Source organism: Rhinichthys klamathensis, unplaced genomic scaffold (assembly GCF_029890125.1).
Source record: "Rhinichthys klamathensis goyatoka isolate OS25496 unplaced genomic scaffold, OSU_Roscu_1.1 h1tg000213l_1, whole genome shotgun sequence".
NCBI classification, from domain to species: domain Eukaryota; kingdom Metazoa; phylum Chordata; class Actinopteri; order Cypriniformes; family Leuciscidae; genus Rhinichthys; species Rhinichthys klamathensis.
In genome coordinates this window covers 577245-591083 of record NW_026606738.1, presented here as the reverse complement: position 1 = coordinate 591083, position 13839 = coordinate 577245, and the positions used below count along the sequence as shown (strand labels likewise).

General features: G+C 37.0%; 1 protein-coding gene across 1 annotated transcript in view; it reads right to left on the bottom strand.

The window, feature by feature from the left end:
* kmt5c (lysine methyltransferase 5C) overlaps positions 1 to 11464 on the bottom strand; it is a 29784-nt gene extending 18320 nt beyond the window's left edge. Inside the window, exons 1-6 of the mRNA XM_056264035.1 lie at positions 11172 to 11464; positions 8195 to 8327; positions 5809 to 5974; positions 4097 to 4206; positions 3722 to 3885; positions 3433 to 3452 (exon numbers count right to left, since the gene is read on the bottom strand). Coding sequence (XP_056120010.1) covers positions 3433 to 3452; positions 3722 to 3885; positions 4097 to 4206; positions 5809 to 5974; positions 8195 to 8307 — 573 coding nt within the window. The 5' untranslated portion in view covers positions 8308 to 8327; positions 11172 to 11464. The remainder of the gene's footprint in view (positions 1 to 3432; positions 3453 to 3721; positions 3886 to 4096; positions 4207 to 5808; positions 5975 to 8194; positions 8328 to 11171) is intronic.
* Between the last annotated feature and the right edge of the window lie 2375 nt (positions 11465 to 13839).

Genomic DNA, 13839 nt, shown 5'->3' with positions numbered 1-13839 from the left:
TGAAGAAATCAGACACATCATAATGGCTATCACAGTCAATCATGTTTTTATTTTATATGTCAGTAACCTACTCTTTATACCGGACTATCATAAAATAAAGTAAAAAAAAATTCGAGAGCTTCCTCTGTTTCTCTGACTGAAAATATAACTAGCCTACTGGGAGAGAGTGCTAAAGCTCCTCAGGTCGTATTTTTGGTGGCATATTTGTAGAAATTATCATTCTTTCTAAATGTGATTTAAATATGTCCTGTAACTACCAAATAAACAGAAACAGCCTCGACTGAATAAGTGTGTCCTCTTTCTTTTGTGAAATAGACCTAACATTAAACCATTTTATACTGTGTGACTAATGTGCAATTTTGACACAAATTGATTCATTATGATTAATGTATCACTTTTTATTGTAAACCTGTGGTAAAACTTTGATGCTTGGGTTTTAAATATTCAAGTAAACCACAAAAATGCCAGCAAACGGTCGCTTTTATCATGTTTGTTTTGCGATCACGCTGTTTCCAGTGATTTCTTTCTGATTAGTTTTCTGATAAAACTTCCATTTGTCGGTGAAATAATGGGTTTGTGTGACGTTGTTCCAGAGAGGCGTGTTTTAGTGAAGCGCTGCAGAGCTTCTGGCCCGACAGTGGAAACGCAGCAGATTTTGGGTCCGGTGCTACAGGCCCGAGGCTTTTAGCCCAGCAAGGCCCGTTTAAAGCCCTGGCTTGCACTGGCCCGACAGTGGAAACGCGGCTCATGTTATTGGTTAAGTTTGATGAAGTGAACAAAGTTTGTGTCACACCTATGTCTGAGAATGAAGGGGGTGTTGAATGATATCAAGAAAATGCAATTACCTGCCTCCTTGTTTATTGTAGATGCCTTTATGTTCCACATATTTAGCCAATTTATTGAATATAATGCATTGCATTCAATGTTATTTATTTCTGTTTGTAAAAAATGGCTTATATTGTATTGGCATAGATGTACAGTAATTGTTCGTTATGTATATGTGTGTGTGCCAACCCATGAGAAAGAGGAGCAGAAGTGTGTGCGATTATGTGTGTGGGCTCAAGGACACAAAGAACTGTGGTTCTACTCCTAGAACCTTAAAAGGAAATCAGCCATCTTGGTTGAGTTTACTGGAGTTCAAGGACATGAAGAGGTGGACAGCTTGCACATGTGAGGCCTTGAGAAGGAACTGGGAAACTTTAGGAAAGTCACAACTTATGTCAATCAAGAAGATTAGAACCTAACACCTGTGGTAAACAACAGGAGTATAAAAGACTGAAGAGTTGATTGCCTCTTTGGATACTGATACGTCAGTACCCCCAAGGCCTAGAAGCCCAGAGCTAACTACACCTTTGATTCGAAATGTGATTATTGTATTTTATACTTTAATGATGAAGTTTTATTTACCTTTACATTTTTGTTTATTATTTAAATAATTGATTACAAAACTGCCTATCGAATCTTCGATTTATGGTGTTGTTAATTAGAAAATACCACAGAGAAGTCTTCTGACCAAATTATAAGTGATTTTAAAATGCTTATAATTTAGGCCAGACTCGACTTGTTTACCTAACCTGATAATCAGGGTTTCCGTTGTCCGGTAATTACCGGACATTGGCCGGGAAAAAAATGAAATGTCCGACAAAATTAAATCTCTCCGGTCAAATTGTCCGATTAAAATTGCGTAATAATCCCGCCCCCCTAACACAATATGAATTTGAGAATAATTCTAAAATGTATAAAGCAAAAATACACCGACCTTTGGCTATGTTATAAAGGAACAGGCTCTAGGGTTTGAAAGTTATAAAACATTGCATGCTGCATTTCAAATAAAGCGCACGCCTAGAACGGCTGTAATATAGACCTAAACAACGAATGATTGAGTGAGACGTTTCAGATATGGCCAGGCCCATTGATATTATTGATAAAGTTGATGATGCAGACTCGCCAGAGAGAAGTGTGCACGCGCCGGCGCCTCCGGGTCCTGATTAGCCTATATTGTCCACTATTGCTTCTTATTTATTAATCCAGGCAAATTTGTTGATGAAACATTGATTAAAATTAATATACAATTTATACAAAACGAAATTTCAAGCAAAAATAATATTCGAAGATCACTGGGTTGATTATTATTCGAAAATCGCACCCCTCCACCACATGCACGCACACATGCATTAGACTATACACCAGAGCATGAGCAAAGCGGAGCGGTGTGACGCTTATTATAAGTAAAAAAAAATATATATAAGTTTCATATTTATAAAAAATATAATGTTATTTTTTTATTTCATCTATGTTGATTAGGCTATATGAAAAGGGAACCGCATGAGATGAGTAAGATAGGATCATAAGATGACCAATAGGCCTATATCGGAAAACATTTGGAATTGGTCAGACATGATTTTGACCACTTATTTAGTTTTGTTTTGTAGAAAGCCTTTCTTTAAAGTTTATTTCGTTTTGTATAAATTGTATCTTCATTTTAATCAATGTTTCATCAACAAATTTGCCTGGATTAATAAATAAGAATTTATTCATATGAAGTGTGCATTTCTCTCTCTAGGCGCGTTCACTACTGCGAAGATGGCGAGTCTGCATCGTCAACTTTATCAATTTATCAACAATTTAAATGTTTCATGCATAATCATTACTTTCGCCGGTTATTTGTGGCAAGCTTTATTTCAGGTGTTGCGTGATATCTCTGCGCCCAATAGCAGTGCTTCGCCTGTGTAGAGTCTCCGCAACGGCGATAGATTGAAACGCGCGTCCGAGTGAAGATTGCGCAAGAAGCTTGATTTAAAAAACAACTGATTTTAGCGCTAGATCTCTTATTTAATAGCGAACTAAATGAATGATCTGCTAGTTAACTGGATGTTTTATTTATTTGTATTAGGTACATCCGTGCCTCAATGTTTCAAAAAGTGAATGTGTGTGAAACCATAGTAAAAAACAATTGGTGTTAATTGACGCCAATCGGACGTTCATGTTTTTTCCGTCTATTTGAAAGTTAGGCTAATAATAACATGTTGCATTCTATACGGCCTGATTATGTCATTTTTTAAGTTACATAGCCTGCCTCCAGTTTTCCTCAACTTGACTAATTAAGAGGCGATATTTGACCGGCATTTCATCAAAATGTCCGTTAAACGAAACCTCTGCCGGTCACTTTGACTGGCACCATTTTTTTCTAGCGGAAACTCTGCTGATAATAATAAATAATAAGGTTAAAGGTGTTAAGATCAAAGTACACACTGCAAAACAATTGCAAGACCAGATGCACAGATCTATTGTGACTACTCCTTTACATAGGAGTTTAACGCATTAATTGTATAAAATGTACATTTACGCTACAACATCTGTACAGGGTCTTTCAAAAACCAACCAAATCAAAAGATTCCCCACAAAATTAAAAGTAATAATTTAGTATCTTACCTTACAGTTAGGTCTGCAGTCTTTTCACAAGCAATAAAAAGAGAGAGAGAGAAGAGAGAGAAGAGAGAGAGGAAGAGAGGAAAAGAGAGAGAGAGAGAGAGAGAGAGAGAGAGAGAGAGAGAGAGAGAGAGAGAGAGAGAGAGAGAGAGAGAGAGAGAGAGAGAGAGAGAGAGAGAGAGAGAGAGAGAGAGAGAGAGAGAAAAAAGCACAATCAGATTCTGTACCTTACCAAAGACCACATTTTGAAATAAAATATTACTGATCAGTATAAGTATACAGGCTCTCTCACCATGATTAATGAAGGCAGCGGGCCCCAACCAAAGCTGAGCACATCTCTTGCGCGTCGAGTACATGACACTGAAGTCATTCACTCCTGCTCTGAGCACGGCACTATCCTCAGGGCTCAGCTCAGCTATACAGCCCTGCAGTACCTCCAGCCGTTCTCCCACAAGCCTGGAGAATTCAACATCATCATATCCTCAAATATGGTGGTCAACAAAATTAAAAAGTAGACCAATATTATCATTGAATTGCGCTTTATACAATGCGGATAGTTTCAAAGCAGCTTTACAGTGATCAACATGAAAATAATGATTGATTGATAAATTATTAAATCATTATAATTAGTTTATGATTTTTAAAAAAGAAAGAAAAGTGAGCTAACCAGTGTCGGGTGGATGTGATTTTGGCTCCGTTTGTCTCAGAGGAATAGCGGGTACACGGCTCAATGTTCACTCCGTTGTCCAACAGAAATGCTGTCATATAGCGATACATCTAAAGAAAAGAGATGAATTAAAAAAAAAATTTGTTTTGAAAGCGCACAGCAATATTCAATAATTACAAGAATTTGAATAAATCTACTGCTATGCACTGTGCTTGTCTTTAATCAGACCAAATTTTAAAGGACAAGTTCGGTATTTTACATTTAAAGCCCTGTTTTAAGATCGTTTCTGATGAAATAGAACGGTTAAGATTAAAATTTGGACACATGCTGCTGTCCCGAGAAATTTTATCGTAGTTTTTGTCCAAGTCGGAGTTGGACAAAAACTACGATAAAACCTGTTGGAAAGCATCTTTTGCAGCGATTTTTGTGTGAGCATATCAGTGAACACCCCTGACCACTCGGTGAGTTTAACATCTTTGTAAACTAAAGTTTAATGCGTTTTATGAAGGATTGTTCCAGTGCACCTATGCAACCATTGTGGAGGTGGGGGGTGCAACCACAGAAACCGAAATTTCTCGGGACAGCAGCATGTGTCCAAATTTTAATCTTAACCGTTCTATTTAATCAGAAACGATCTTAAAACAGGGCTTTAAATGTAAAATACCGAACTTGTCCTTTAATAACTTGCATTACAAAAGCCAAGCCCTCACAGATACAACACCACACTCAGAACGTTTACTACCGGAGCGTTCAGAGATTCAAATTCAGAGAGACAAATTATGGTAGAGCGCGTAGTAGGTACATTTCTGTTTTCTTTCTTAGGGCAAAGTATCAGACAGTGTAGATTCCCAAGAAAGTTCTCGATTTGATTTCAGTTTCGGTAGGGCTGGGAAAAAATCGATTTGATTTAAAAATAGAGTTGGTTGGTCAAATCTATTCATATTTTTAAAAAATCCTATTTTTTTTTTTTTCTCCCCCTCTTCAGTATAGCGTACATTTGCATTCACCAAATCTTCCTTCAGGGTTTCCGTAGCATGCTCCCTCCGTTTACAAAATTGCCTTTACAATTTTGTTTATGTTGATGCACTTTAATTAAATAGAATAAATATATATATTAAAAATATATTTACAGTTCGCAGTAGGAAGGGGGGGATCGAATCGAATATCGAGTTTTTTTATAAAAAATAAAAAAAATATCGCCCAGCTGTAAGTTTCGGAATCATTTGGGATTTCATTCTGTATATTTACACTATCATTCAAACATTTGGGGTCAACAGGATTTTTTTTTTTCACAGTTTGAGAGTTTTTAAAAAAGGTATTTATTTTTATTTTTATTTTTTAATCTAACTGACCCCAAACTCAACAAACCATATAGTATAGTATTAAAATGATTAATTTTTACACTTTGAAAAACAAGACAAGAAACTAAAGATTGCAATTAAACAGAAATCTATCATTTTACCCTGCCCTTGTTAATCTTACACAAACTTTTTTTTTTTCAGTACAGTCCACATGAATGTGTGCAGAGAGATCCAGTGATCCAGCAAAGACAAACACGTTGAAGTAAAGGCAAACCAATGTTACTACACTAAACACAAAAACAGCTACACATTCAAAACTCTGAGCATTCACACATTCCTATTTGGTGATGATGACATGTACAAAAAGAGGAAAGGTGAAAGTTCATACATTTTGGATAACATTATACTCACATGCTGCTTTAACAACTCATGTCGGTGTGAACCCAGCCCAGTGAAATAGTCACTGACCCATTCCCCATCCAAAAGAGCATCAAAAGTGGCCTGGAAGTCATGTGTGCGTTTAAACCGCAGAAGGGTCTCTCTGAGGTAGCCCCATCGCCGGATCTCAGGGGGAGGACTTCACACATTCACACAATGAAAGAAATCAAACAATTTCAAATGGAAGAAATCATCGAAAATAAACTACAGTTCAAAAGTCTAATATTAATAATAAGAAATGTTTCTTGAGCAGCAAATCATAATATAGAATGATTTCTGAAGGATCATGTGACACTGAAGACGAGTAATGATGCTGAAAATTCAGTTTTGCACCACAGGAATAAATTACATTTTAAAATATATTCAAATAGAGAACAGTTATTTTAAATAGTAATAATATTTCACAATAGTTCTGTTTTACTGTAATCAAATAAATGCAGCTTTGGTGAGCATAAGCGACTTTTTACAAAAACATGAACCTGAAAAACTGACCCCAAACTTTAGAACAGTAGTCTATTGCTGCATCCCAATTTGCCAAATTACACTATGTCCTAAAAGTATGTACTGTTTTTGTGAAGAAAAATTACATACTTTTGAGTGTTTAGCAGATTAGTAGGCAAGATTTGAATCATACTACTCTGTCATAATTGCGTATTTAACGGACTGCTCTGTCGCTTAGTTAAATGCATCCTGACACTGTTAAAACTGCACTGTCAATCATCTTGTAATAGTTAAAATCCTCCACATTCAATTTAATTTCCTACCGTATCGGAGAGAAATGTAGTAGCACGTTGATCTGCCAGTCGTGGGTCTTTCATGCGGAGAACTCTCCTCAGTTAATATAACCAAACGTATCTTTATAAAAGTTCAGAATGCTGTTACAGATGAAATATACTGTGGATAACATTGAATAAATATATTTTCTTCAGGTTAGATATTGATTATTAATGACTAAAAACCCCTTTATCTAAACCTTAAAGCTGCAGTAGGGAGTTTTGAGAAAACGTTGACTTAGCCTGAAAATTTGAACAAGCACAACTTACAGGTCCCACCCCCTTGCTCTCTGCTGCGCTACAGCCCTCCCTCCACAGCTCGTCCTCCACAGCGGAGCCTGCCGTGAACGCGCAGGCTAGTAAACAGGGCCACCAATAACAGCGGATAAACAGTTATATGGCACATTCACTAATAGGGCCGAAACATCAACAATATGCTTTACATTGACTATGGCCTGCCCATACTTTGACTACAAACTTGAACCTCAAATCATTATGTATTTTGCAATAGCCTACATGTAACTTTATAACGTTGCACTCTTTCTATAAGTTATAAATAGCTAGTAAGATAACGTTAATATAATGGTAACTAACGTTACAGTATGTAAGTAATTATTCTAGCGATATATAATGCTAGATAAGGTGTGCTAGTACATTATTTCAGCAACATGACAAGCCAGTGAATTAGCAGGTTTCAATTGTTGCTTAGCAGAGTACGTGACATTTTATCTACATGTTATGCGGCTAGAGTTTTGACACCGAGTCAATGGGCTCTGTGTAATTCTTTCTTTTTCGCTTGTTTATCGTCATCGGTCTTTTTCCTTTTACCTCTTTGTTTTATGAGCAGGTGTCACTCGAGAATTGGCAGTTTAGGTTGTTTCTCCGCCATTAGCACAGCTGCGGCACACCAGCAATCTTGAGTTTGAACGACGGTACGCCGCGCGCTGTGCAAGAGAGGGGTGTGATCAGCGCGTACACGAGCGTGATTGACACTGCTAAGACATTCCTCCTGGCTCTGATTGGTTGTTTCTGACCGGGAGCGTGTATTTCTGCAAATGGCAATAGGAGCACTGGGAGGAGCCAGAGGAGCTTGATTTTTTCACAGATTATCTGTCTCATATTCTACTGTCAGGACATAATGACAGTTTTAACAAATATGTAAAAAATATTTTTTACAAAAGTTACCTACAGCAGCTTTAACCGCTCGTCTCGCACATCCACCATGTTTGTAGTTTTTTAACACTTTTTATTCGTTTGTGGTTCTAATCGAATCCTCCGTACAACACACAATGGGCTGTGAGCAATATTAGCCGTAGAGCGTGCGTGAATCTGCACTTCTGGGTATCTTTGGAATACTCATTTCAACATACTATGATTTGGGACACACCAATTTTAATTTCGAATACCATTTAGGACGGACAGTATGCGAATTGGGACGCAGCATATGTTTTACATTACTATGTAAAAAAAAACAGAACAGATTACAGTTCAGGTTTTATTATTTATCTGTATATAAAAATACTATCAGAATAACAAAAATATTTCTTTAAATACTGTGCATAAAATCCAGAGTCCAAAATAAGTACCTTATGTTCATCTTATGGGTGCTGAACCCGAGTAAGGGATCCAGCACCAGACTCGTGGCCAGATCATCTGTCTCACAAAGCTCTCTCACACTCATTCTATAAGATCCCTCCATGGTAGCCCACCATCAACATGCTGGAACAAAATGAAGCCGGTGAGATACACATTCAAACAGCTGCAGGTCATTAAACACAAGCATAACGTATGGAAAAAAAAAGGGAGCAACCATAATTTATCCTCTCAGGTCCTGTTTACAACTGGTATTAAGATGCATTTTGGTCCATCGGATCACAAGTAGACGACGCTACATACAGGTGTAAATGGGGTCTAAAACGTTTTGAGCTTGTCCACTTTCGTCTATTTCCAGAGGTAGACGAAAACGCATTCGACCAGATTGCTTTCGTAGTGTGGACGCTCATGTGGTTGAATGTGTTCGAACAACCTCAAAAGACCGCCGACTGACCTAATGTGCGCTAGCTAGACGGGACATAAGTTCGGTTTGAAGATGAAAATCGTATAAAGCACAATGTTCCCTCACCATTCCTAATTTCTAACACGCACTCACCGCGTTCGGCTGGTCTTTGCGGCTGTCAGAGCAGAAACGAAAGCTGTAAACCGCATGTTTTTCCGTCATCTCCAGTAGCATTCATTTGTAAATTGCGTGAGCTTATTTCGTCCACTAGATCGAAAGATCTGAAAAGGCCCATACATTTACCCGCCCATAGACCCTCCCCTTAAAGAAATCAGGACAGAAGAGGTTGAAAGTGGACAAAATAGACAGATTAAAACACCAATTGTAAACGGGAATGTGTCTCCCTCATCTACTTGTAATCTGATCGACCAAAACGCATCTTAATACCAGGTGTAAACAGGCCCTTCATCTTACAGTAAAAGAAATCGATTTACAGTGGTGTCCAAATGTTAACCACAAGTGAAAATATTTATATTTTAAAGAATTATTTATTTTTTCCCCTAATGACAGCAGCAGTCAAGCAGTGCAAATTCAAGTTCTATGTAAAACCTGATGATCAAGTTCAATGATTCGAGAATGTTATTTTGAGCTTCAATGTAAGCAAGAACATCTGACCATCTGTACTAAGCCTAGACCTAGAAACAGAATCTGAAATATCTCCAATTTATTTTATATCATAACCTTATATGTTGTATGTTTTATTCCGTAAAGCTTTGTTTTTCCATATTTGGATTTTCAAACCTAAATGTTTAGGCTAATGCACTCTCAGGCTTTTGGACTCCATTGTATTTTCCACAAATGTAAGTATCCCTCTCTAAATTATTTAGATTGTGATAAATTCAGTATTACAGTCTAGTTTTTCTCAGCGTTTTTGTTGTCAATAACATTTAAAATATTCATAATCCATTTAGCACATATCAAAGTAATAGCCTCACTACTTTGATACTGAATAGTTTACATGCCCTCATGGCACTTTTTCTTTAAACTGTCAGGAATAATGTGTATAGCAAAAGTATATGTGGTACCTATATGATTAAACTATTGAAATATATTAAACACCAGGCACGCTAAAAACAGTCTCCAAGAAATGAACACTCACTACATATTCAAAAGTCATAAAAATTTCATTTTTATAACTACCGTACAAATCCCCCACAGTGCTAACAATGCAACACATTAATACATATTCTTCACTGTTTGCTGACTATTTTTAACTTGTGTTGTTTTGTCATTATTGTCCGTCACTTGTTGTGTTGTGAATTAAAAGCTCATCTTTTTACATTTGTTGATTCTCGCCATGGATCAAGTGCTGCTGAAGTCTATGTAAAACATCTTAATCAATATCCCAGTCAGATATCTTTGATTTGAAAGGTCAACAATGCACCTTCAGAAACAAAGATAGCATGTATGGTTCAAATATTAAGCAAATTACAGATCAATTCATTGTTACTAAATTAAAATTTGTTGAACAAGAAATCTTGATACATTTATTGGTTGAATGTGGCATTATGAATTTATTAAACATACAAATCCAAACGTATAAAACTGGGTAGTGTCAGACAATTACTAAAACAATAGTTCAGAGAATCGAACATTTTTAAAGCATATGGTTCTCTCTACAATTAATTTTTACAGTGTGTAAACAGCAGAAGAGCAAAAAGTCTGGCAAAGCAAAAGCGATACCATAATTATTTCCTCAGGAAGAGACTCTAGTGGGCAAATGCTGAATTAGTGGCCTCGATCAAGCTTGTTTATGACAGATGCCATTTAGTGTTCAACTGTAATTTTTCCATGTTATTTACCCAATTTTCATACATTATTGTATACTGTAACCCTTGTTGATGCTGTCATGCAAGCAAATACCCTCCTCTTGTAGATTACTATACGTATAAAGCTTCTCTCCGCTGACAGGTCAGGAGTCGCACTACAAAGCAGCTATTCAGTCTGAAAAGACTTCAGCACTAGAGTTATATAATCGAGTTCGAGTAGTAACTTACGTGTCGCGAGCGTGAAAAGAAGAGCTCCGGGAATATGCGTGTTAACACCAGCTCAGAAAGATCTCAGAGCCAGCCGACAGTGGCGAAAAAAATTAAAGAAAAACCATATACAAATGGGAAATAAAATTAGATGATAGTAAATAATACATTTCGCGTGGTCTCACGGTTACACCCCCATCGGTCACCGAGCACCTTTGATCGCGCCAATTAGTAGTTATTAAGCAACACACCTCACTGGAGGTAAAGGGATAATTGATTTTGTCAATTCATAAATGCTGATTATTAATGGTCACAGGCGCGAGGGGCCATATATCACTGTCGGGGAGTCGAGTTAACGGACTTCAACCCAAACCACCACGGTCCATTTAGCTCACTGGACAACATAAGCAGAGCCACACGGTCCAATTTGAACCTTTAAACGTGCTATATTCCTCACTTTGAATAATATATGATTTCTAAAAGTGGCGCGAGCATATCCATGTTAGTATAATAAACAGCAGAGTATTTTACCTGACGGGCTTTCCTTCAAATTTCTGGTCGATTTGTCCGTAGTGAAATTCGCCTGAAAGCTAACAGGCTAACTTAGCTCTTCCTGTTGGTTACGAGTGCTGCAGCCATCTGCTCCAGTTGTCTCCATATTCCATGATTCTGATGTTTCTACTGCGGATATATGATCATAAACCAGAAAATGGACAGCCGAGTTGAAATGATTCGGGAATTATTCTAACATTAATTTTTCTGTACTGCGTTTGTTTTCGAACGTAGAAGTCTTGTCCTCCTGGAGTCGAGGTGAATTCAACCAATCCTTGACATCCGTGGTCGCGTTCCTATTAGTTAGTGTGATGAGTGGGCGGGATCTCGGCGATTTCCACCATATCCTATTGGCTGGCCAAGTTACACGGCGTTGAGATGGGCCTATAGGAGTACAGATGTAGAAAATACCACAAGCTTCTACCAATCAGGGGGCGAGAAAGTCGCTCCGTTCCCCGCCTCATCTCTGTAACCGTGTCCTGTTGACCTCATGGAGTTACGCAATTTAATAGCAGACTGTTTGTTAGGCAAAAATGCATGTTTGATGGGATTAAGGTTTTTCTGGTTTTGGTCAGTAGATGTTTAAATATTCATTACCCTCACTGTGTTCTTTGTACTGTTGTAATATTTGTAATATTGTGTAATATTTGTAATGTAATGTAATATTTGTTGTGTTGCACATTGTCTGAAAACAATAAGCATTGGTTTTAAATATTTTGTGATTGTTTTTAAGCTCGTTATAGTTTAAAATATTTAAAGTTGAAAAATCTTAAATAGAAATACCCAAATTAAGATTTCTAATCCTTTAAACCAACATATGAATAACCTACAAATTTCCCCCCATGGGTTTCGTACTTCAAGGCTAGCTGTTGTTTTATCTTAACAATTCTCAGCTGTGAGAGTACTGTGGGTGAAACATATTTTGTAGAAAAAAAAAAAACTTTATTCAAGCAATTCATAAATTGTATGGTTTTAACCAGGACCAATTTAAAAGACGAAGTTTGTCATACTCAATTAGTCTAATTTACTGAAAGACACCTTACTTAGAAGTGGAAAATCATTTAGATGCCCAATTATTACAAATATTGAAGGAATATCAAAACAGCCAGTACAAATACACTGTTTTATTTTTGTTTCCAGTAGCTGAGAAACAGGATTTGTGGTTGGAAATCAAATTTCATTGAAAAAGCAAAATCTCAAAAGCCCCTCCCCTGAAACCTCTAATTGGCTTATTTATACCTATGGTACAGTTGAAATAATGTACTACACTGCATTAAGGAAAAACATCCCTGATTGCTTTGTAAGAGAAAGAAAAAAGTTACATCATCTAAATATCCTGCTCTCTGTCAAGTAAAACAAATAAAAGTACAATTATATATTAACAACAACAATAAGTCTACTACTAATAAAGTCTTAATCTCAGTGTTGCTGCAAAGCAAAATGTGCACAATCTATCAGCCTTGCTGAGGAGATCAGAGATAATAGGAAGGCCATCAACCAAAAGGAAATACATCAACTTTTTGCTTCTTTTTTTCGACGGCTTAAAAATACCCCCCCCCCCCCCCCCCCAAAAAAAAAAACATATACAAGATCTATCAGAAAAGAGCAATATTATGATTGTATTATAGTTATGATACTTGATTTGAGACTGACCATAAGATGCCAGATGTGGAATGACATTGATTTTTCATATTCTGTTGCGATCTGTATGTGATCAGTTCCGTGATGCAAGAAAGCAATTAGTGTGTCTAGCGCAGTCAACTACATCTGTCTATTACTCATTACTCTAATTTTTCAGTGCTAGTCTCCTACATTGGCTAAAAATGTTACATCAGCAATGAAAGACACACCTTGACCTGAAGACCTTTCTGAGCATCTAAAGCATTAACCATAATTTTTTTTTTTCACACTAGGCCACCATATAATAAGTTTATATCAGGATTGTCCAATCCTTCTTCATGAATACTAGAAACTTCCAGGCAGGTGAGTTGAACGTAAACTCTGCAGGACAGTGGTCTTCCAGGACTGAGTTTGGACACCCCTGGTTTATATTTTTTCATTTTCTTTCATATTATAAAAGACATTAAATCTACACGCTTAACCAAAGATTACCTGCTTATTTCAATAATTTTAGATGTTGCTACTGTTTTAAACTACAAAACTTTTCATTTCAGAACATATAAAGCAGGTGACAACAAAAACTAATGTCAGTGTCTTTGAGCCAGCAGAGGACACTAGTGTATTGCTTCGCAATATTCTTATCCCCCATGAACATATTGAAGAACTAGAATTTTGTGAAATGCGCCACCTGCTGGAACCAGTGATGTGAGTTTGAGGCAAACAAAATTCTTAAATCTTAATTACAGTAGCAACTCCTCTGAGATTTAAATGGATCAAACTTTAAATCCTGTCTGGCAACTCAGAACACACAGTTTGAAATGGAGGGAGGGGAATGAAAAGGACAACAGATCTCTAGAGGTAAGGGACAAGTTGAGCTGGCAAAGCAAGATCCAGGAGCTGGGTGTGACGCCCAGTGCTTCAAAACCCAGATAATGCTAACAAGCAAAAAGTGAAAAGAGAAGGACAGACCAATAGGACAGAGAAGAGTAATTATGTTTGAGTAATCTAACAGGTAAAATGGAGAATA